The sequence below is a fragment of the Balaenoptera acutorostrata genome, chromosome 4 (assembly GCF_949987535.1).
Source record: "Balaenoptera acutorostrata chromosome 4, mBalAcu1.1, whole genome shotgun sequence".
In the NCBI taxonomy this organism is placed as follows: Eukaryota; Metazoa; Chordata; class Mammalia; order Artiodactyla; family Balaenopteridae; genus Balaenoptera; species Balaenoptera acutorostrata.
This window is the reverse complement of record NC_080067.1, coordinates 10,958,956-10,982,834: the sequence shown is the minus strand read 5'-3', so window position 1 is coordinate 10,982,834 and position 23,879 is coordinate 10,958,956. Positions and strand designations below refer to the sequence as shown.

Sequence of the window (23,879 nt, the reverse complement as noted above, 5' to 3'; positions counted from 1 at the left end):
CGTTTGTGAAGCAATTTACTGCAATCTTTGCACATGTTCAGTGATACATATTAAGTGAATTTGGGCTGTCTTAGGGGGGAGGGCAGCGTTTTTACCCTTCCAAACTAGTTGAGCAGTTATTACATTGAAAAGTGCAAACGTTAATTGTAATGATCTATCTTTCCACATTTCCCTTCTGGGGAAGTGTTTGTGTCCTGTGCACACCATTATCTCCCTGCCTCCAACTCAGAATTGTGCCAAGACTCTGACCCCAGCGTCCTGATTAGAAAAAGCCTATGCCTTTGTTACACTGCTGCTCCCATGGTGTGCGTGCGAGTGTGTTAACACTTGCAAACTGTAAGTTTGCAAACTGTTATCTGATAAGAAAAATGTCATCGTTCTCTGGTGATATACATAGAAATAGGGTTTCCCTGTGAGCCTCAAGATAAAATCACTCAGGGTGGGTGTCACATACACTGTATCAGTGAATGGATTTGGTAATATCACCAATGTTGGGTCTGTCCCCCTGGGAGGCTGTATCATAGCGTCACACGCCTTGTGCTTCGCAGACCGCCTGGTCCAAAGGCTCGCTTTGCTACCTGCTGGCTCTGTGATGTGGGCGGCTTCCTTCTTGCTCTGGGCTTCCGTTTCCATGTCTTTAAACAGGGAATAGTAATATTTTTGTGTCTTGGGGTATGTCAGGCAGAGTTTGTTTTGTTTTTTGTTGTAGCCAATGCTTCACAGTCAGTTAGATCATCTGTGTTGGTGAGGCCCAAGGGACAGATTGTAACTCTTAGCTCCTCTGCCAGTTCCCCTGCAGTGAGGCTGTTGTTGGAAGAGCAGCAGACGTGCGAGGAGTGGGCGAGTGCACAGCTCCACTCCCTGTGATGCCGCCCCTCGTGTACAGTCAGTGCGAGCTCCACACCTGGGCTGTGCACAGAACACACCCCGGGGAGCAAGGCCCAAGCGTTTTTGGAGGGAGAAAGGTGTGTCTCTGACTTCGTACAAGATAACACAAGGTCCTATGCTTGCAAGTGACTGGGCTGTACTAAGAGGAGGAGGACACTGAGAAGAAAGTGATTAGAGGAGCAAGATTAGAGAAATAGGACTCTTCCCCCCGCCACCCGCTGGCAGGGCAGCTGCGCTGTAGACGGTTATAGACGGCCTCGCAGCGCTGACTCACAGGGCCACACTGAGGAAGTGCTGCGCTCCTCGGCGTCTTTGTTCACATGGTGTCCTCCTCCACTGCTTGTCTTATGAGCACTGTCCTTCAGGACTCCTCTGTGAAGTCCTTCCTAATTCCTCCACCCCTAGTGGAACTGACTACTTCTTCCTCGCCTCCCCTCCCCACGCCCCACCCCCCAAGCAAGTTTTTTTTTTTTAAATAAAGCAGCGGCTTTATTAGTATTTTCCTGAGAAAATCAGGATCACATATGTTGGAGCTAAGAAGAAACCTGTACTAAGTATAGGTACTTCCAGACAGATCTCAAATGATGAGCGTTTTCTCTCTGCCAAGCAGATTTTTTCATAGCCCCATTAATCGTGTTTATTTGTTAATTTTCCTCCCATTTGGGAGTTTTTTGAGGGCAGGAACCAAGACATAGTTGCATCTTTACCTGCAACACCAACCCCAGTGCCTGTTCATGGTGGGCAGATGCCATCTGTCACGTTTGCCGAGTACGGTAGCTGACGGCTAAAGAGTTTTGGGATCTCGGGGTAAAGCATTTTCATTCGGCTGTGGTTTGTGTGCCTGCTCTGTGCTGGGCCCTGGGGCAGGATGGGGCTGCCTGGTGTGTCACATTGGATGTGGATATGTGCGCTTCACTACAGAACTAGGTCCTTTCTCTCTGCTCTTCATGTACTCACTCATCTGGGTGCTAATCCTGCAGAGGGCATTTTTAAAGGGGTGCATGTGCGCGCGCACACTTGTGTGTTTAAAACTTAATTCTTTCTTGGAAAGATGTTTTATTATTGTTTTATGTTTTATGTATTGTACATATTTTCTTAAGTCCATTCAGCTGAGGTTCTTCTGTAGCATTTCCTGAAGGAGTCCTTTTAAAGGCAAAGGGTTTCCAGAGTTACTAGAGAAGAGGGATTCCCTTTCACTCACCTGAGAGAAAGGTCTTTATCACCATCAAGCAGCAGAGGGTGCTATAGTTCAGGAGATAAAGCAGCAAAAGTAGCTCAGAGATTAATTTTTTTAAACACACAAGCTATGGAGATGCCATTTACCTCTTCTCTGAAAGCACATAGCAACTGTGTTAATAAATGTTAGCTATAGTCTTTTAAAATTTGTATCTTGTCTGAAATGGAAGGGAAATTAGAGTATTCATGGGAAAGAAGGAAGTGAATAAATGCAAAAACAGCCTGGGGGCCTTTTCTGGAGCACTTCCAGTCCAGAACTGGTTTTCTAAGACTATAAAAAAATGACCAGATATCTAAGGCCAGAGATGAGAAGAGAACATCTTTTAAGGCCATACATAGATCAAATCAGGAGAGAACATCAAGTGCTTTTCGTGTAAGCCTGCTGGTAGGGAAGCAACTGGAGGGAAATGATACTATTGCTTTTTTTTAATACTATCGCTCTTTGATGGCTGAGAAACAGCTATATTGGATATTTGAGTTTCCTGGGCATGGAGATGAGAATTTCCTGTGGTCCCAGTTTCTAATAAGTTTCTCTTTCCTTGTTATGTGACTAGATTTGTTGCATTTCCTAGAATCCGCCCCCCTCCCCAAAAAAAAGTTTCTGTGGCGTAGAATTCAATTCAGTAGAAGGCTTGAGACTCACAAGAGTTCTCGACTACAGGAGAATGGTTAGAAGAGAAGGAAAATGAGACTCTTGGAACTTAGGAGCCCGCATCAGCCTGTTTAGTTTTTCAAATGCCAGTGAGAGAGTGTTTGTTGCCATTTTTTTCCCCACACTTTTTAAAAACTTTTATTGAGATATACTTTACATATCATAAAATTCACGCATTTAAAGTGTACAGTTCAGTGATTTCTCATATATTCACAGAACTGTACAGTGATCAATCAGCCCAGACAAATTTTACAACGTTCTCATCATCCCAGAAAGAAACTCTGTACTGATTATCATTCAGTCCCCATCCTCACCCTCTTAGGCAACCACTGTTCTACTTTCTGTCTTTGCAGATTTGCCTATTCTGGACATTTAATATCAATAGAAATATACAATATGTGATCTTTTTTTGTGACTGGTTTCTTTAACTTAACATAATTTCATTGTCCATCGATGTGGTGGCATGTGATCAGTATTTAATTCCGTCGTGTGGATGTACCACATTTTGTTTATGCATTTATCAGTTGACAGATGTTTAGATTATTTTGAAACTTTTAGACTATTATCAATAATGCTGCTATGAACATTCATGTACATGTTTTTGAGTGGACATATATATTTTTTTCTCTTCGGTATATACCTAGGAGTGGAATTGCTGGTCACACATGTTTAACATTTTCAGGCACTGCCAAATTGTTTTCTAAAGTGGCAAGACCATTTTACATTCCCATCAGCGATGTGTAAGGGTTCTGATTTCTCTGATCCTCACTCACACTTGGTATTGTCTTTTTGATTAGCCATCCATCCTAGTGAGTGTGAAGTGATAGCCCATGGTGATTTTGATTTGCCTTTCCCTAATAACTAATGATGTTGAGGATTTTTCATGTACTTATTAACCATTTGTATATCTTCATTTTTCATGTACTTATTAACCATTTGTATATCTTCTTTGGAGAAACGTTTGTACAAATCCTTTGCCCATTTTTTACTTGAGTTGTCTTTTTATTACTGACTTGTTAAGAGTTCTTTATATAATGTGTATCCAAGTCCCTTATTAGATACATGATTTGAAAATATTTTCTCCCATTCTGAGGGTCATCTTTTCTTGATGGTATCATTTGTGGCACAAAGTTTTTCCTTTTATGCAGTCTGGTTTCTCCATTTTTTCTTTGACCTTTGTGTTTTAGTGTCATTTCTAAGTATCTGTTGCCATGAAGAGTTACTCCTGTGTAAGTCTTCTAAGAGTTTATAATTTTAGCTTTTATATTTAAGTCTGTGATCTGAGTTAATGTTTGTATATGCTGTGAGGTAGGGGTCCAACTTTATTCTTTTTGTGTGGCTATTCAGTTGTCACAGCACCACTTGTTGTTTGTTTGTTTTAATTGAAGTATAGTTGATTTACGATGGTGTGTTAGTTTCAGGTGTACAGCAAAGTGATTTAGTTATTTTTATATATATATATATATATATATATATATATATATATATATATATATATACACACACACACACACACACACACACATATATATATATATATTCTTTTTCAGGTTCTTTTCCCTTATAGATTACTACAAAACCAGCACGATTTGTTGAAAAGACTATTCTTTTGCCATTGAATTGTGTTGGTATTGTTGTTGAAAATCAACCATAAATCTAAGAGCTTATTTCTGGATTCTCAGTTCTTTGCCATTGATATATACGCCTGTCCTTACACCAGTACACAGTGTCCTCATTACTGTAGATTTATAATAAGTTTTGAAATCAGAAGGTATGAATCCTCCAAATTTATTCTTCTATGATTCTGGTTTCCTTGAATTTCATATCAGTTTTATGATCAACTTGTCAGTTTCTGCAAAGAAACCAGCTAGGGTTTGATAGGTATTGTATTGAATCTGTAGATCACTTTGGGCACTAATGCCATCTTAACAGTGTTAGGTCTTCTAGTCCATGAGCATGAGAAGCCTTTCTGTTTATTTAGATCTTCTTTGATTTTTTTCAACAATGTTTTGTAGTTTTCAGTGTACAAATCTTAAACTTCTTTTAAGATTATTCCCAGTTATTTTATTATTTTATTCTATTATAAATAGAATTATTTTTCTTAATTTCACATTTAGATTGTTCATTGCTAGTGTGTAGAAGTAAAATTGGTTTTTATTACTGATTTTAAATCCTGCAGCCTTATTTGAACTTATTAGTCTAATATATTTATAGTAAATTCCTTGGAATTTTCTATATACAATATTAAGTCATCTGCAACTTCTTTCCCTCCAATCTGGATGCCTTTTATTTCATTTTCTTGCTTAATTGCCTTGGCTAGAACCTTTAGTACAATGTTGAGTAGAAGTGGTCAGAGCAGACATCTTTGTCTTGTTTCTGTTCTTAGTGGGGGAGTTTTTGGCCTTTCAAGGTTAAATATGATGTTGGCTGTAGATATTTTATAGTTGCCTTTATCGTGTTGAGGAAGTTCACATTGATTCCTGGTTTGTTGAGTATTTTTATTATGTAAGGGTATTGAATTTTGTCAGATGCCATTTTTGCATCTGTTGAGATGATCACATGGGTTTTGTCCTTTATTCTGTTAAGTGGGTTTATTTCATTGGATTGATTTCTGTATGTTAAACCAATCTTGTATTCCTGGGATTTTTGCATCTGTATTCACAAGGGATGTTGATCTATAGTTTCTTTTCTTGTGATAGCTTTGTCTGGTTTTGGTATCAGGGTAACTGACCTCATAGAATAAGTTGGGAAATGTTCTTTTCTGGGTTTTTTGGAAGTATTTGTGAAAGATTAGCATTAATTCTTCTTTAAATGTTTGGTAGAGTTCACCAGTGCTGCCATCTGGACCTATTCTTTTCTTGTGGGAAGTTTTAAAATTACTAATTCAATCCATTTACTTACTATGGGTCTGTTCAGATTTTCAGTTTCTTCTTGAGTCCAGTTAAGTAATTTGTGTCTTTCAAGGAATGCGTCCATTTCATCTGAGTTAACTAATTTTTTATCTTATTCATAGAATTCCTTTGTAATCTTTTTTTTTTTTTTTTTGGTGAGGTTGGTGATTATGTCCCATCATTCATTCTTGATTTTAGTAATTTTATTTTTTTCTCCTTTTTTCTTAGTCTAGCTAAAAGTTTGTCAGTTTTGTTTACCTTACTACCCACTTTTAAAATTGCTTCAACAATAGTCATTTACTTGCCTTTCCTTTTAGGGTTGACTTCTTTATCCCAGGAGTCTCTGTGGTTGGTGGGTTCTCAATATGCTCCAGCCCCAGACTGCTAGAACAAGAGAGAATGATAGAATTGGCAGTGAAATACACAAACCACCCTCCTGCTCTCTGGATTCACAATCAGGTGAGCAAACCTTTGTTTAAACTTGGACATCTGGGATCTCTGTCTCCCACAGAATTTGTGTTCAGCTCACTTAATCCACCTAAGAAACCTAGGCTTGCGTGAAAAGGGTAGAAGCTCAAAAAGAGCTCCCCTCCATCCAGAATTCAGACTGTAGCAAGGTTAAAGAAGCAGAACCTTTTTGATGCACTAAGGATGATGCAAAGATACTTTGGGGTCTTGAAATACCTTCTGGGTCACCAAACAGTATTCAGTTGAATGCTGCTTTAGGATTAAAACATTTTACTTCATATGTACGTTTTTGAAAATTGGCTCTGTGTGTGTCTTGTAGTTGGTAAATCTATAAATCAGATTATTTTGTCCTAACCATCTTAAATGAAGGGCATTAGGCTAATCATTCTCTCATTATTTGGAGAGGAAACAATCTCTGATTACATACTTCTCGTGCCCAGTTGAGCACTGCTAAACCTGTGGTGCCACTGCCTCTCCATTTCAGTCTCTGGAGAGCTCTTCACATGTGGTCTTGAGAAGGAGTCCACATTTGCTGCTGATAATTCATGGTTCACCATGGACCTCAACACAACCCTGTGCTGCTGTTCATTACCTACTAGAACTCTGATAACAAAGAGTGAGCTCAGAACAGATCAGTTATTTGTCTTCTTAGTTTCTGACCTTTGTCTTTTTTTTAACTGCCATCCCCTTCACTTCTAGAGTGTGCCTTCTATATTTACCAACAACCTCCATCCCATCTCAGGCACTTGCTTATCCCCTTTACCAAAAAGGAATGTGCTATATTGCAAATATTGTAGATACAAATAAACTGATTTTAAAATTTATATGGAAGGGCAAAGGAACTAGGGTAGCAAAAACAGTTTTGAAAAAGAAGACTAACAGGGGAGGAATCACATTACTCAAATTTAAGATTAAAATAAAGCTACAGTAATAAAAACAGTGTGGTATTGGTGAAGGGATAGACATATAGATCAATGGAACAGATTAAAGAGTTCAATAGACCGACACACATACGGCCTTTTGATTTTTGACAGAGGTGCTAAAGAAATTCAATGGAGAAAGGATAACCTTTTCAACAAATAGTGCTGGAATAGTTGTCTATCCATATGCAAAAAAAAGGAACATTAACCTAAATCTCATACGTTATATTCAAAATTAACTCAAAATATATTGTAGGTCTAAGTAAAGGTTTTAGAAGAAAACACAGGATATATTCTGAACATCAGGGTAGGCAGATAGTTCTTAGACATGACACCAAAAGCAAGATCCCTAAGAGGAAAGATTTATATATCGGACTTAATCAAAATTAAAAATTTTTTTCTGCAAAATACACTATAACAGAATTTTCAAAAAGAAGCCACAGCCTAGGAGAAAGTATTTGCAAATTAGATATCCAACAAAGGACTCATATCCCGAATATATAAAGAACTTGCAAAAGGCAGCAAAAATAAAACAAACATAATTTTTAAATGGGCAAAGGATTGAACAGACACTTCCCTAAAAAGGACATAAGGATGGCAAATAAGCAATGAAACAATGGTCAGCATCATTAACCATTAGGGAAATGCAGATTAAAACCGTATATAATGGGATACCTCTACAGACCTATTGGAATGACTAAAATTTAAAATACCGACAATACCAAGTGCTGCCAATGATGTGGAGCAACTGGAACTTTTATATTGCTTATATTGTTAGACGGAAAGCAAGATACTACAGCCATCCTGGAAAATATTTTGGCAGTTCCATTTGAAACTAAGTATACACTTACCATAATACCCAGCAGTACCACTCCTGGGTATTCATCCTAGAGAAACAAAAGAATTGTCCATATAAAAACCTGTACATGAATGTTTATAGCGGTTCTATTCATAATTGTCAAAAACTAGAAACAACCAAAACATCCCTCAGCAGGTGAATGGATAAATAAACTGTGATATCAATACATTCATACAGTATACAGGCAGACCTTGTTTTACTGCGCCTTACTTTACTGCACTTTGCAGATAATTGTGTTCTTTTACAAATTGAATGTTTGTGGCAACCCTGCATTGTCAGATGATTGTTAGCATTTTTTTAACAAAAAAGGTTTTCTTTATATGAAGAAATTTTTAAAATTATAGTTAATTTACAATGTTATGTTAGTTTCAGATGTACAGCAAAGTGACTCAGCTATACATATATATGTGTATATATATATATATACACACACACACATATATATATATTCTTTTTCAGATTCTTTCCCATTATAGGTTATTACAAGATATTGAATATAGTTCCCTGTACTATATAGTAGGTCCTTGTTGTTTATCTGTCTTATATATAGTAGTAGTATATGTATGTTAATCCCAAACTCTTAATTTATCCCTTCCCTAGCTTTCCCCTTTGGTGGCCATAAGTTTGTTTTCTATGTCTGTGAGTCTATTTCTGTTTTGTAAATAGTTTTTTTTGTATTATTTTTTTAGATTCCACATACAAGTGATATCATACGATATTTGTCTTTGTCTGGTTTACTTCACTTACTATGATAATCTCTAGGTCTATCCATGTAGCTTCAAATGGCATTATTTCATTCTTTTTTATGTCTGAGTAGTATTCCATCATATATATGTACCACATCTTCTTTATCCATTCATCTGTTGATGGACATTTAGGTTGTTTCCATGTCTTGGCTATTGTGAATAGTTCTGCTATGAACTTTGCGGTGCATGTATCTTTTCAAATTAGAGTTTTCTCTAGATATATGCCCAGGAGTGGGATTGATGGATCATATGCTAACTCTATTTTTAGTTTTTTAAGGAACCTCCATACTGTTCTTCATAGTGGCTGCACCAATTTACCTTTCTACCAACAGTTTGGAAGGTTGCCTTTCCCCACACCCTGTCCACCATTTATTATTTGTAGATTTTTTGATGATGGCCATTCTGACTGGAGTGAGGTGGTACCTCATAGTAGTTTTGATTTGCATTTCTCTAATAATTAACGACATTGAGCATCATTTCATATGCCTGTTGGCCATCTGTATGTCTTCTTTGGAGAAATGTCTGTATAGGTCTTCTACCCATTTTTTAATTGGGTTTTTTTTTTAATATTAAGCTGTATGAGCTGTTTGTATATTTTGGACATTAATCCCTTGTTGGTAGCATCGTTTGCAAATATTTTCTCCCAGTCCATAGGTTGTCTTTTCTTTTTGTTTATGCTTTCCTTTGTTGTGAAGCTTTTAAGTTTAACTAGGTCCCATTTGTTTATTTTTGTTTTTATTTCCATTACTCTAGGAGATGGATCCAAAAAAAATATTGCTGAAATTTATGTCAAAGAGTGTCCTGCCTATGTTTTTCTCTAGGAGTTTAATAGTATCTGGTCTTACATTTAGGTCTTTAATCCATTTTGAATTTGTTTTTCTATATGGTGTTAGAGAATGTTCTAATTTTATTCTTTTACATGTAGCTGTCCAGTTTTCCCAGTACCACTTAGTGAAGAGACTGTCTTTTCTCCATTGTCTATTCTTGCCTCCTTTGTCATAGATTAATTGACCATAAGTGTGTGGGTTTATTTCTGGGCTTTCTATCCTGTTCCATTGATCTATATGTCTGTTTTTGTGCCAGTACCGTACTGTTTTGATTACTGTAGCTTTGTAGTATAAAGTATTTTTTAATTAAGGTGTGTACATGTTTTTTTTAGACATAATGCTACTGCACACTTAATAGACTAAAGTATAATGTAAACATAACTTTTATATGCATTATGAACATAACTATTATATGCACAGCAACCAAACAATGGCTGTGACTCGCTTGATTGCAGTACTTGCTGTATTGCAGTGTTCTGGAACTGAACCTGCAGTATCTCCCAGGTCCGCCTGTATTTGTTAATTAAGCAGTAGAAACAGATCAACTGTTGATGCACACCACAACTCAGGTGAATCTCAGGGATGTTATGTTGAGTGAAAGAAGCCAGTCTCAAAGGGTCCCATACTCTGTAATCTCATTTATGCCACAATCTGGAAGGCAGAAATACAGTGATGGAAATGTGGTTGACAAGGGATAGGGTGGGGAAGGGTGTGAGCAGAAAGGGATAGCATAGGGGAGTTTTGGGGGGTGATGGAACTGTTCAGTATCGATTTTGGTGCTACACTTCTCTATGTTTGTGTTAAAATTCATAGAACTGTACAACAACAAGAAACTGTTACTGTAAGATAATTTAAAAAATAAAAGATTTCTAAATCTACAGCAGCATAAAAAAATATTCTTCCTATGGTTTACATGTCAGGTTGTATCTGTATAGACACATTTCCAGCTGCTTGCCTTAGCATTTCCATTGTAAATGTATCCTGTCACATTTCTACCCTGCGACCTTCTGAGTCCTTTGGTGTGGCCTCGGCTACCTCATTCCTTTTTATATTCTCTTTGGATTTTCCTCCATCACTATCTCCAGGTTGCATCCTGAGTTGTTAAAGTATGCCCTGAGGGTGGGACCAGCAAGGGGTCCATGTGCCCCGAGCTCAGTGCTAAAAGGAGCTTAGCCATCCGGGCTCCTAGTGCCACGTGCCCCCTCCAGTTGTTGGCCGCCTACATGACCTGGACCTGTTCCTGGTCCATAGCTCCCTGCTTGGTTTCATGGCTCATTGGCATTTCAGTGAAGGAACTTATTCCAAGAGGCTGTAGAAAATCTCCAAGTGGCATTGCTTGAGTGCACATCCTAATTGTAGTGCCTGCTCCACTCTGCCCAGTGGGAGTTGCAAACAGCCTTTATGAAGTCAGATTTTTCTTGGAACCATTCTCAGATGTCTGGTTTCCTCCTGAGGATTCGTCTTATTAAGCTATTAGAGTGGACAATAGAGGCACGTGAGTGTCTCGGTGGCAGCAGGCTGCTGTGTTGGGACATGGAATAAAGTGCCATAAACGTCTTCCTTTATTTTCTCTGCTTTGGCTCAAGCTCCTGGTAGGGTAAAGGGTTGTAGACAGCTATTGTGTTCTGGGCTCCAGTTGCTGTGGAAGAGTTGTTTATTTCAAAAGTAGAAAATGTATATCCAAATTAGATACATTGCCATGTAATTGAAGGTAATGTCCCTTTACTCCCTTCCATTTTATACTCTACAGCACTTTGAGTCTCCTGTTCATGCTACCCTGGCAGTTTTTATTGATCAACAAAAGACAAAGATGGCTTTTGATTCTTTCCAGATGCTAGCAAATTAGGAGATAGATCTACTGAAGATTATTTTGTCACTAAGGAGACGACAGGCTTCTTGATTATTATCTTTCTCTGGAGCATATTTTCTTGACAACTTAAGGGTTGAAAATGCTCTGGTTTCTAAAAACAATAACCTAAAGGTTTTGTTTGTTGTCATTACTAAGCACTCTGAAGGTGACCATAGGAGGCAATTATTTCTGTCTTGTTTCTTAGTCTCTTTTACGCTTAGATTCTTAGAGATAAAGAGAAATGTACAGGCGAGAAGGAGAGGAGGGGAGAGAGATTAACTCTGCTGTCATCATTAGACAGAGCCTCCACAGATTTCTATTTTCAAGACTTGAAAGGAAAGAGCATTTTAAAGCACTTTGGTAGCCAGTGTAGCAATTCCTAGATTTTAGTTATTCCTAAAAGAATGCACCCTTGCTGCTAATTTCTTCTGTCAAAAATGAAAACCCACGTACCGTCCTTCATGTAAAAATCTCCCTCCTGCATCTTTAAAATAGTTACGTTCAGATGGGTTTTTTTTTCCCCCTCAGAGAAAGGATTTCCATTCATTTAACAGTTCTTGACCAAAAAGGACCTGTTCTGTGAATTCACATAATTTTCATTTTTTCTTAGATTTTCTCTAAGTTTAGCTCTTTAAGTTGTAGAGCCCCAAATTAAATTCATATCAAAAGTACTTACTGTGTACCTGTCAGGCAAGGCACCAGGTGAGTGCTCAGGGTTGGTCTTCAGAAAGCGCCTGCACTGAGGGAGTCTACTCAGTAGATTTGTGTCAAGAATGCTCCTAATATAAATGATTTCTTTATTCCTAAGTTCTGTTTTTTGGTGACAGGGAAGAAGGAAGCAGGCACCCCCTACGTTTTTTCTTCTGTGACAGCCACATGACCAAAATACCCTCCACGTAGTGCTTGATGCCAGCAGAGGTTCCCCCACAGTGTCATGCAATGCCCACCGTGGCCCTGGGGGGTGAGCAGGACAGGGGCTGGAACCCATTTTCCAGGTGTGGCAGCAGAGGCTCAGAGGAGTGAAGGGACTTCCTGGATTTCATAGGGGCTGTGATTAAAAGTTAGCTTTCTGACTCCTAGATCAATGTGTTTTTCTCCAAACTAAGGGTTCTCAACACTGCCAGATCCAATGCCCCTTTCATTTCTGAAATGAAATTCAAAGTTAGTATATACACAAGTACATACATTAAATAAATACATTTAAAATATAACATAATTCTCTAAATACAATACAAAGGAGAAATAAAGGAAAGTGATCCATAATCAAAGACTGTATTTCAGTGTATAAATGGTGGGACATGTCTAAACTAGAAGGTAGAATGAGGTAGGCAGGTTGCTGTTCCTCAGTGTAGGATCACCGTGAATACACGTCTACAGATGCAGATGGTGCAGGTGTTTCGTGGTGACAGAAGGACCACACATGCGTGCTGTACGCTGGGATGTGGTTCTCCAGAATAATGAACATGTTTGATAAATTACTGGACACAACAACATACAATCTACATGGCAGTGACATTCTGGAAAATTCAGACTACATTAGATCCATGCAAACAATACTTTGAGTTGTTTTTGTTTCTGTTTTTGTTTTTTATACAGCAGGTTCTTATTAGTTATCCATTTTGTACACATCAGTGTATACATGTCAATCCCAATTCATCCCACCACCACCCTCCCCGCCACTTTCCCCCCTTGGTGTCCATATGTTTGTTCTCTACATCTGTGTCTCAATTTCTGCCCTGCAAACCAGTTCATCTGTACCATTTTTCTAGGTTCCACATTTATGTGTTAATATATGATATTTGTTTTTCTATTTCTGACTGACTTCACTTTGTATGACAGTCTCTAGATCTTACCATGTCTCTACAAATGACCCAATTTTTCCAATTTTTTTCCTTTTTATGGCTGAGTAATATTCCATCGTATATATGTACCACATCTTCTTTATCCGTTCGTCTGTCGATGGACATTTAGGTTGCTTCCATGTCCTGGCTATTGTAAATAGTGCTGCAGTGAACATTGGGGTGCATGTGTCTTTTTGAATTATGGTTTTCTCTAGGTATATGCCCAGTAGTGGGATTGCTGGGTCATATGGTAATTCTATTTTTAGTTTCTTAAGGAACCTCCATACTGTTCTCCATAGTGGCTGTATCAATTTACATTCCCACCAACAGTGCAAAAGAGTTCCCTTTTCTACACACCCTCTCCAGCATTTGTTTTTTGTCGATTTTCTCATGATGCCCATTCTAACTGCTGTGAGATGATACCTCGTTGTAGTTTTGACTTGCATTTCTCTAATAATTAGTGATGTTGAGCAGCTTTTCATGTGCTTCTTTGCCATCTGTATGTCTTCTTTGGAGAATTGTCTGTTTAGGTCTTCTGCCCATTTTTGGATTGGGTTGTTTGTTTTTTTAATATTGAGCTGCATGAGCTGTTGATATATTTTGGAGATTAATCCTTTGTCCGTTGATTCATTTGTAAATATTTCTGAGGGTTGTCTTTTTGTCTTGTTTGTAGTTTCCTTTGCTGTGCAAAAGCTTTTAATTTCATTAGGTCCCATTTGTTTATTTTTGTTTTTATTTCGATTACTCTAGGAGGTGGATCAAAAAAGATCTTGCTGTGATTTATGTCAAAGAGTGTTCTTCCTATGTTTTCCTCTAAGAGTTTTATAGTGTCCGGTCTTACATTTAGGTCTCTAATCCATTTTGAGTTTATTTTTGTGTATGGTGTTAGGGAGTGTTCTAATTTCATTCTTTTACATGTAGCTGTCCAGTTATCCTGGCACCACTTACTGAAGAGACTGTTTTTTCTCTTGTATATCCTTGTCTCCTTTGTCATAGATTAGTTGACCATAGGTGCGTGGTTATATCTCTAGGCTTTCTATCCTGTTCCATAGATCTATGTGTCTGTTTTTGTGCCAGTACCATATTGTCTTGATTACTGTAGCTTTGTAGTATAGTCTGAAGTCAGGGAGTCTGATTCTTCCGGCTCCATTTTTTTCCCTCAAGACTGCTTTGGCTATTCGGGGTCTTTTGTGTCTCCATACAAATTTTAAGATGATTTGTTCTAGTTCTGTAAAAAATGCCATTGGTAATTTGATAGGGATTGCATTGAATCTGTAGATTGCTTTGGGTAGTAGAGTCATTTTCACAATGTTGATTCTTCCAATCCAAGAACATGGTATATCTCTCCATCTGTTGGTGTCATCTTTAATTTCTTTCATCAGTGTCTTATAGTTTTCTGCATACAGGTCTTTTTTCTCCCTAGGTAGGTTTATTCCTAGGTATTTTATTCTTTTTGTTGCAGTGGGAAATGGGAGGGTTTCCTTAATTTCTCTTTCAGGTGTTTCATCATTAGTGTATAGGAATGCCAGAGATTTCTGTGCATTAATTTTATATCCTGCTACTTTACCAGATTCATTGATTAGCTCTAGTAGTTTTCTGGTGGCATCTTTAGGATTCTCTATGTATAGTATCATGTCATATGCAAACAGTGACAGTTTTACTTCTTCTTTTCCAATTTGTATTCCTTTTATTTCTTTTTCTTCCCTGATTGCCATGGCTAGGACTTCCAAAACTATGATGGAATATTACTATTGATGGAATATTACTCAGCCATAAAAAGGAACAAAATTGGGTCATTTGTAGAGACATGATAAGATCTAGAGACTGTCATACAGAGTGAAGTAAGTCAGAAATAGAAAAACAAATATCATATATTAACACATATACGTGGAACCTAGAAAAATGGTACAGATGAACTGGTTTGCAGGGCAGAAATTGAGACACAGATGTAGAGGAAACTATGTTTCCTCTTTTATAGCTGTTAACAGTTGCCTTACGTATTGAGGTGCTCCTGTGTTGGGTGCGTATATATTTTTAATTGTTATATCTTCTTGGATTGATCCCTTGATCATTATGTAGTGTCCTTCCTTGTCTCTTGTAACATTCTTTATTTTAAAGTCTATTTTACCTGTTATGAGTATTGCTACTCCAGTTTTCTTTTGATTTTTCTTCAGTTTTTCACCATTGAGAATGATGTTTGCTGTGGACTTGTCATATATGGTCTTTATTATGTTGAGGAATGTTCCCTCTGTGCCTACTTTCTGGAGAGTGTTTATCATAAATGGGTGTTGAATTTTGTCAAAAGCTTTTTCTGCATCTATTGAGATGATCGTATGGTTTTTATTCTTCAATTTGTTAATATGGTGTATCACATTGATTGATTTGCGTATATTGAAGAATCCTTGCATCCCTGGGATAAATCCCACTTGATCATGGTGTATGATCCTTTTAATGTGTTGTTGGATTCTGTTTGCTAGTATTTTGTTGAGGATTTTTGCATCTATATTCATCAGTGATATTGGTCTGTAATTTTATATTTTTGTAGTATCTTTGGTTTTGGTATCAGGGTGATGGTGACCTCATAGAATGAGTTTGGGACTGTTCCTTCCTCTGGAATTTTTTTAAGAGTTTGAGAAGGATGGGTGTTAGCTATTCTCTAAATGTTTGATAGAATTCACCTGTGAAGCCATCTGGTCCTGGACTTTTGTTTGTTGGAAGATTTTTAATCACAGTTTCAATTTCATTACTTGTGATTGGTCTGTTCATATTTTCTGTTTCTTCCTGGTTCAGTCTTGGAAGGTTATACCTTTCTAAGAATTTGTCCATTTCTTCCAGGTTGTCCATTTTATTGGCATAGAGTTGCTTGTAGTAGTCTCTTAGGATGTTGTGTATTTCTGCACTGTCTGTTGTAACTTCTCCTTTTTCATTTCTAATTTTATTGATTTGAGTCCTCTCGCTCTTTTTCTTGATGGGTCTGGCTAATGGTTTATCAATTTTTTTATCTTCTCAGAGAACCAGCTTTTAGTTTTATTGATCTTTGCTGTAGTTTTCTTTGTTTCTATTTCATTTATTTCTGCTCTGATCTTTATGATTTCTTTCCTTCTACTAACTTTGGGTTTTGTTTGTTCTTCTTTCTCTAGTTCCTTTAGGTGTAAGGTTAGATTGTTTATTTGAGATTTTTCTTGTTTCTTGAGGTAGGCTTGTATTGCTATAAACTTACCTCTTAGAACTGCTTTTGCTGCATCCCATAGGTTTTGGATCATTCTGTTTTCATTGTCCTTTGTCTATAGGTATTTTTTTATTTCCTCTTTGATTTCTTCAGTGATCTCTTGGTTACTTAGTAACGTATTGTGTAGCCTCCATATGTTTGTGGTTTTTATGGGTTTTTTCCCTGTAATTGATTTCTAATCGCATAGCATTGTGGTCAGAAAAGATGCTTGATATGATTTCAATATTCTTAAATTTATTAAGGCTTGATTTGTGACCCAAGATGTGATCTATCCTGGAGAATGTTCCGTGTGCACTTGAAAAGAAAGTGTAATCTGCTGTTTTTGCATGGAATGTCCTGTAAATATCAAATCTGTCTGGCCTATTGTGTCATTTAAATCCTGTGTTTCCTTATTAATTTTCTGTTTGGATGATCTGTCCATTGGTGTAAGTGAGGTGTTAAAGTCCCCCACTATTATTGTGTTACTGTCGATTTCCTCTTTTATAGCTGTTAACAGTTGCCTTATGAATTGAGGTGCTCCTATGTTTTAATTGTTATATCTTCTTCTTGGATTGATCCCTTGATCATTATGTAGTGTCCTTCCTTGTCTCTTGTAACATTCTTTATTTTAAAGTCGATTTTACCTGGTATGAGTATTGCTACTCCAGTTTTCTTTTGATTTCCATTTGCGTGGAATATCTTTTTCCATCCCCTCACTTTCAGTCTGTATGTGTCCCTAGGTCTGAAGTGGGTCTCTTGTAGACAGCATTTATATAGGGTCTTGTTTTTGTATCCATTCAGCAAGCTTGTGTCTTTTGGTTGGAGCATTTAATCCATTCACGTTTAAGGTAATTATCGATACATATGTTCCTATGACCATTTTCTTAATTGTTTTGGGTTTGTTTTTGTAGGTCCTTTTCTTCTCTTGTGTTTCCCACTTAGGGAAGTTCCTTTAGCATTTGTTGTAGAGCTGGTTTGGTGATGCTGAATTCTCTTAGCTTTTACTTGTCTGTAAAGCTTTTGATTTCTCCATCAAATCTGAATGAGATCCTTGCCGGGTAGAGTAATCTTGGTTGTAGGTTCTTCCCTTTCATTACTTTATATATGTCATGCCACTACCTTCTGGCTTGTAGACTTTCTGCTGAGAAATCAGCTGTAACCTTATGGGAGTTCCCTTGTATGTTATTTGTCATTTTTCCCTTGCTGCTTTCACTGATGTTTCTTTGTCTTTAATTTTTGCCAATTTGATTACTGTGTGTCTTGGTGGGTTTCTCCTTCAGTTTATCCTGTATGGGACTCTCTGCACTTCCTGGATGTGGGTGGCTATTTCCTTTCCCATGTTAGGGAAGTTTTCGACTATAATCTCTTCAGATATTTTCTCAGGTCCTTTCTCTCTCTCTTCTCCTTCTGCGACCCCTATAATGTGAATGTTGTTGCGTTTAATGTTGTCCCAGGGGTCTCTTAGGCTATCTTCATTTCTTTTCATTCTTTTATCTTTATTCTGTTCCATAGCAGTGAGCTCCACCATTGTGTCTTCCAGGTCACTTATCCATTCTTCTGCCTCAGTTATTCTGCTGTTGATTCCTTCTAGTGTAGTTTTCATTTCAATTATTGTATTGTTCATCTCTGTTTGTTTGTTCTTTAATTCTTCTAGGTTTTTGTTAAATATTTCATGCATGTTCTTGATCTTTGCCTCCATTCTTTTTCCGAGGTCCTGGATCATCTTCACTATCATTATTCTGAATTCTTTTTCTGGAAGGTTGCCTCTCTCCACTTCATTTAGTTGTTTTTCTGGGGTTTTATCTTGTTCCTTCATCTGGTACATAGCCCTCTGCCTTTTCATCTTGTCTATCTTTCTGTCAATGTGGTTTTTGTTCCACAGGCTGCAGGATTGTCGTTCTCCTTGCTTCTGCTATCTGCCATCTGGTCGAGTTTTTTTGTAAAATGATTTAGGGTCTAGTCTCAGATCGTTGCAAACCAGTTTTCACCTGCATGTACGTCCCATGGGTCGCTTAGAAGTCTGTGCAGGGCAGCCCTGTGCCTCACAGAGACTGGTGTGCCGCCAGACCAGCTCTCTGACCTAAAAGCCCTCGTTTGCCTCATTTGCTGATTGCTGTGCTGTAAATACTCCCACAGTGGCTGGCATCAAACTAGCAGTAGAAACCGGCCCACAAAATTCCTGCAGATTTAACCATCCGCTTAGTAGGAGCCAGCTTCGGGGCACCACTGACTTCACAGGACATCTGGCGTCTCTGGCCCTGCCCTCTGAATGCCAGTTGGATTCCCCAAATCATCATGACCTGAAAAAAGTGTAACCGCAGATTTCCAGAACAGCTCCCTCAGGGGCAGTATCGCCCCCATGGAGAACCAGTGCATTCAGCTCTGATGGTATCTCTGGTGTAAGTGACCTCAGCCAGTTGTAGCTGCTGTACCTGGGTGGGTGTAAGTGGTACTCGCCCCCTAGGCCAGAACTGCTCCAGGGAGAAGCTGGCAGCCCTGAGCAGGAGCGCGGTGCTGGCCTCAGCCTGTGGAGCAGCCTGGCCGTTCCCTGCTGGTGGCCAGGAGGGAGCCCGGGGACCCGCATCCCCAGCCCTGGTGAGCCCAGGGTAGCCCCGTCCCGCCTCTCAGCTCCAAGGCTTCAATCGGAACACAGGAGCACAGCTCAGAAAAGGACACTCATACTTCAGGGCTGTCCCCTGGGCCCAGTGCCTCTTTGCACAACCCAGTTAGTTCAGCACCTGAGAAGTTAACAAATGGCAGGATTCCTGAAGCGAGCCTCCGTTTCTCAATACCAGAGTGGCTGTGCAGCCTGCATCATGAAGGTGGAGGGGCATAGGGCCTGTATAAGGCACAGGTGGGATCAATTCACGGGCCCTGCGAGAACTGAGAGCAAGCTGTAAAAATGGCCCTAAAAACTGACCAAAATATAGGAGGTGGATGCACTCTGCTTTCCGAAGGAAGAACATGGTTTAAGACCTTTGCTACAAAGCATTAAAGGCTCATTTCTCTCCCCCCTCAGTGTACACTGGACTCGGAAGTGGCTGTGAGAGTGGGTGGAGAGTTCTTCTTTGACCCTCAGCCTGCAGACACCTCTAGAAACCTTGTGCTGATTGCCGGAGGAGTTGGAATTAACCCTCTGCTTTCCGTCCTGCGGCATGCAGCAGACCTCCACAGAGAACGGGCGAACAAGGGACGTGGGTATGAGATTGGAACAATCAGACTGTTCTACAGTGCGAAAAACACCAGCGAGCTCCTGTTCAAGGTAAGGGGGGACTGTGTGTCCCGTAGCTTGCTGTGAGCAGACTCGCATCGTGGTGTTAGTGTCCACGGACCTCTCTTGTCTCCATTCCGTCTTCTCTGCAACAGTTCAGAGGCTTGAAAGGCTGAATCATGTTCGGATGAGGCCCAGGGCAATTTAAAAAGCTGGTGCTGAGGAGGTTCCCAGTGCGGTGACAGGGAGAGGGCAGGGCTGGCGGCTTGAACCAGGAGGTGGATGAGCAGAGAAGTCAGCGTGGCCCTGGGGCTCCGCAGAGAGTCGCGAGGACTGTGGGTGGGCTCAGATGGCACAGGAGTAGGTGAGACCCAGCTGGGTATATGAAGCCATCTGTGGAAACTAAGTCCATTTGACAGGGGAAGGGTTTCACTCTGGGTTGCTTTGCAGCTGCAAGGAGGAACAAAAGAACAGGAACAGTTAAAAGACACAACTGTGGTCAGTGAAACTGCTGCTTAATTGCCCACGCCTGAGAAAAAGGAAAAAGAAAAAACTCCCGGAGAGTTAGTAATATGCTTGTTAGCGTATTCAGATTTCAATTAAAGCCAAATAGCCCTCTGTACTCTGAATGCTGTGGCCTGCTCGGCTGCAAACAATATCTCTCTAAGTAGAGAGCGGAGCGGCAGACGTGTGCAGAATGGCAGTGGTGGTTCAGCGTCCCTGGGGGTGCACATCTGTTTTGATTTTTTTTAATTGTAGTGTGACCAAATATGTTTGACATTCCAGAAAAATATCCTTGATTTAGTAAATGAATTTCCTGAGAAGATTGCATGCAGTTTGCATGTTACCAAACAGACTACACAAATCAGTGCAGACCTCGAGCCATACATCACAGGTGAGTCCCCTAAGATGTTTTGACTGTACCCACACCGTTATTTTGTGGATGTACCAGTTGGTTGAGTGTAGGTGCCTTGTTGCTGGGAGTTGCTGGCTGGGAATGTCACTACTTGGGGAGTTGAGAGACAATTCATCATGGAGAAATACGGAGAGGTTAGTTGGATTTACTTATTATATACAGATCTCCTGCTGCCCATATTAAAAATTTATTTTCTGCATTTTTTAGGGGACCTTTGCGTCATCGCCGTAGTATGCACACAAAGAATTATACTCCGGCTTTGACTGAATCAATTCCATTTGCCATTAATAGTAATTTAAATTTCTCGTGGTTTCCCCTCCCTGGAAGGAGTTCTCACAAAGCAGTTTATTTACTTTGCTGAAGGCAGTTTTGAATCTCTCCCAAAGATCAGTATGCTCCCTGGCCCCGTCTGGAGAGTGCATTATGATCAGCTGCCCTCATTGCTTGCCGTGGATTCAGGAAACCTGGAGACGCGCTCTCTGCTTGGGTCCGGCCTGGACACCAGCAGGAGGCAGCATACTGATGACTCAGGACGCGACCCACTGAGCTTAGTTACTGAAAATAAACACTGTTGCCGAGTTGTGGTTAGTCCTTCCTCTTTTCAGTACAGACACGTCTGGCTTAAATTGGTGTTTATTCTGTTTTTTTGGTAGAAGGAAGAATAACGGAGAAGGAGATAAGATATCATATTTCGAAAGAGACCTTGTTCTACATTTGTGGCCCACCTCCCATGACAGACTTCTTCTCCAAGGAACTGGAGAGCAGCCACGTTCCCAAAGAGCACATCTACTTTGAGAAGTGGTGGTAGGGGGCAGGCGGAGGTGCAGAAGGGTGGGATGGAGGTCCACAAGGACAGGGACAGACAGTACACTCTGTGATTCGTGGTGGATGAATTTACCTCTACCCAGTCTTAGTTTTTAAGGCTGTGAACTCAGTGACCAGTTGGAGAAACAAGAAAAACCAGCTGACAGACTTAAATGATAAACTTTTTGCAAAAACTTCATTGATTAAACTGATTTTCACAACGTTGACTTTCTTTTATGAATAACTGCTTGATTATCTCATGATGTACCTCGAATTGGTCAATAGGGATTTTCTTTCCCCTTAAGGGAAAAAAAGACATAGACTTTTATTCAGTCATATGAAAATATGGTTTTGTGTGTGAAATGTAAGCTGTCTTTAAATTATTTGATAACAAACTATATATCTTATGTTGAATAAATTTAAACGTAATTTCATTTGAAATGCTTTATTATATTTAATGTCTTAGGGACTTCCCTGGTGGCACAGTGGTTAAGAATCCGCCTGTCAATGCAGGGGACACGGGTTCAAGCCCTGGTCCGGGAAGATCCCACATGCCATGGAGCAACTAAGCCCGTGAGCCACAACTCCTGAGCCTGCGTGCCACAGCTGCTGAAGCGTGTGCGCCTAGAGCCTATGCTCTGCAACAGGGGAAGCCACCACAGTGAGAAACCTGCACACCACAAGGAAGAGTAGCCCCTGCTTGCTTCAACTAGAGAAAGCTCACGCGCAGCAACGAAGACCCAACGCAGCCAAAAATAAATAAATAAATAAAAATTTAATGTTTTAGTTTACCTTATTGTGGCCTGCAGCCTTGCTTCTTCAGAAGTTGGGTTTGGAAATAGAAAATTATTAGGAAAACTGCTTTAGGGAATTGAACATCCAGCATATTTGCTTCATGTTAATAAACATCCTCAGTATGTATCCTAATTGTTAGTTTCTTCTCAGATGAAACCTTTCCTGGGGTCTGTCTTGGCCACCTGCCTCAGTGCTACATGTGGGAGGCGGCTTCTTGTTTGGGACAAAGGCAAGGATGACTGCCGTGTTCCCTGTTGAATCTGCTTTTAGTGGCTCGGCTGGCTGGCTGTAGAAATGTGCTTAGGATTGATTAAGGGATACAGAGCCAATTCCAAACCCTGTTCCTCTGCCTTTTATTTCATTCTTTTGCCAGGGTTGTTCCTGGCACAGCAGCTTCTCACATACCTGTTGAGTGACTAAAAGAAAGCACCTACCATTTAACCCCTTGCTAAGCCTGGGGTTGGGAGGTGGTCCTCAGGATGCATGGAGAGAGTGGAGAGCATCGTCCCTAGGCTGCTCTGGTGGAACTGCTAGATAGCAGACTTGACTTCTTATCTTTGTTTAGAGTTTTAAAAATCTGAAAGAAGTCCCCAGGCTCAGGCCAGGCCCTCCTTTCTGTGACAGGCAGTCTCGGACCATGGCCACTTTCCTGGAGAATCCCATGAGATAAGGGGGGTCCGGGAAGAAGGGCAGACCAGAGCTGGAGGTGCAGGGGTCCGTGGAGAGGATTCTGTTCTCCAGCTGATGAGAGAGGGCAGGAGACCCTTTCTCCTCTCTGGGGTTGCGGGTCTCACGGGGACTTCAAGGCTTAAACACATCACTGATTTATGGGGTCTGGTGACGGTTAGCATCATCATTCTAGCCTCTGCCCTGTTTTGAATTTTGTTAAGTTTTAAGCAGGGATCATTTGTCAACTATTTCAATCCCAGATTTGAATTCCGTAAGAGGAGAGGGGGACCGTGACCCGACAGGAATATCAGAGTCCGTTCAGGGCAATGATCGTCACCATTTCAGAGGTGAGGGGAACATGAGCTGTGGCCTCCCTAAGGAGCCCTGAGTCACCCGTTGGCCCCAAGGTGTCCGGGCCAAGGGCTGGCCTTGAGGGCGGAGTGCTCAGAGGAGCAGAGCGTGATGAGGTTCAAGGGTGCGGGGGCCCTGAAGGGCTCTTCTGCCCACTGTCCAGGGCAGCTGGTAGGGAGGAGATGCCCCGGTACCAAGAGGGAGTCCGCCCCAGGCCTTTCTGTGTTGGGAGTGGAGGTGCAGGGGGAGTAGCTTCAGTGCAGCATGGGACAGGGGCCTGTGTGCCCGCTGTTGTCATAGAGCAAGGGCCACCCATCCTGGAGATCCCAGCTCTGCCCGCCACCCTGCCGGACACTGTCGCCATCTGTAAATCGCTGAGGGGCCAGGTCATGACCTTCGCCTAGACTGTAGCTCCTTCCAGCTCTGTGTTCTCTGGTGCTGAGCGCTGAACAGTATTTCTGGTCCACTGGCCAAGGATGTCCTTTTGCCCTTGCTTGCTGGGCCAGTGAGAATCTCTTTGGTCCTCAAATTAAGTCCAGCCAGGGTGACTTGGAATTTATAGCGTGGTGGCTGAGAATGTCCACTGGAGAGAGCCTGTGAGCCAGGCTGCTTGGGTTCAGATCTCAGCTCTGCCATGTACTGGGTAGATGACCTGGAGCACGTCACTGACCTGCGTGATGCCTCAGTTTGTAATTACACACACGTGGGCACATACCTGCCCCTGCGTGTGAAACAGAGGTAATAATAC

General features: G+C 40.4%; 1 protein-coding gene across 2 annotated transcripts in view; it reads left to right on the top strand.

The window, feature by feature from the left end:
* The window catches only part of OXNAD1 (oxidoreductase NAD binding domain containing 1), a 55,631-nt gene extending 33,524 nt beyond the window's left edge, over positions 1-22,107 (top strand). For both annotated transcript variants that reach the window (XM_007167009.2, XM_007167008.2), the window contains 4 exons: positions 5,985-6,126; positions 19,405-19,647; positions 20,383-20,491; positions 21,166-22,107. In XM_007167009.2, coding sequence (XP_007167071.2) covers positions 5,985-6,126; positions 19,405-19,647; positions 20,383-20,491; positions 21,166-21,320 — 649 coding nt within the window. In that variant the 3' untranslated portion in view covers positions 21,321-22,107. The remainder of the gene's footprint in view (positions 1-5,984; positions 6,127-19,404; positions 19,648-20,382; positions 20,492-21,165) is intronic.
* Positions 22,108-23,879: the final 1,772 nt, after the last annotated feature.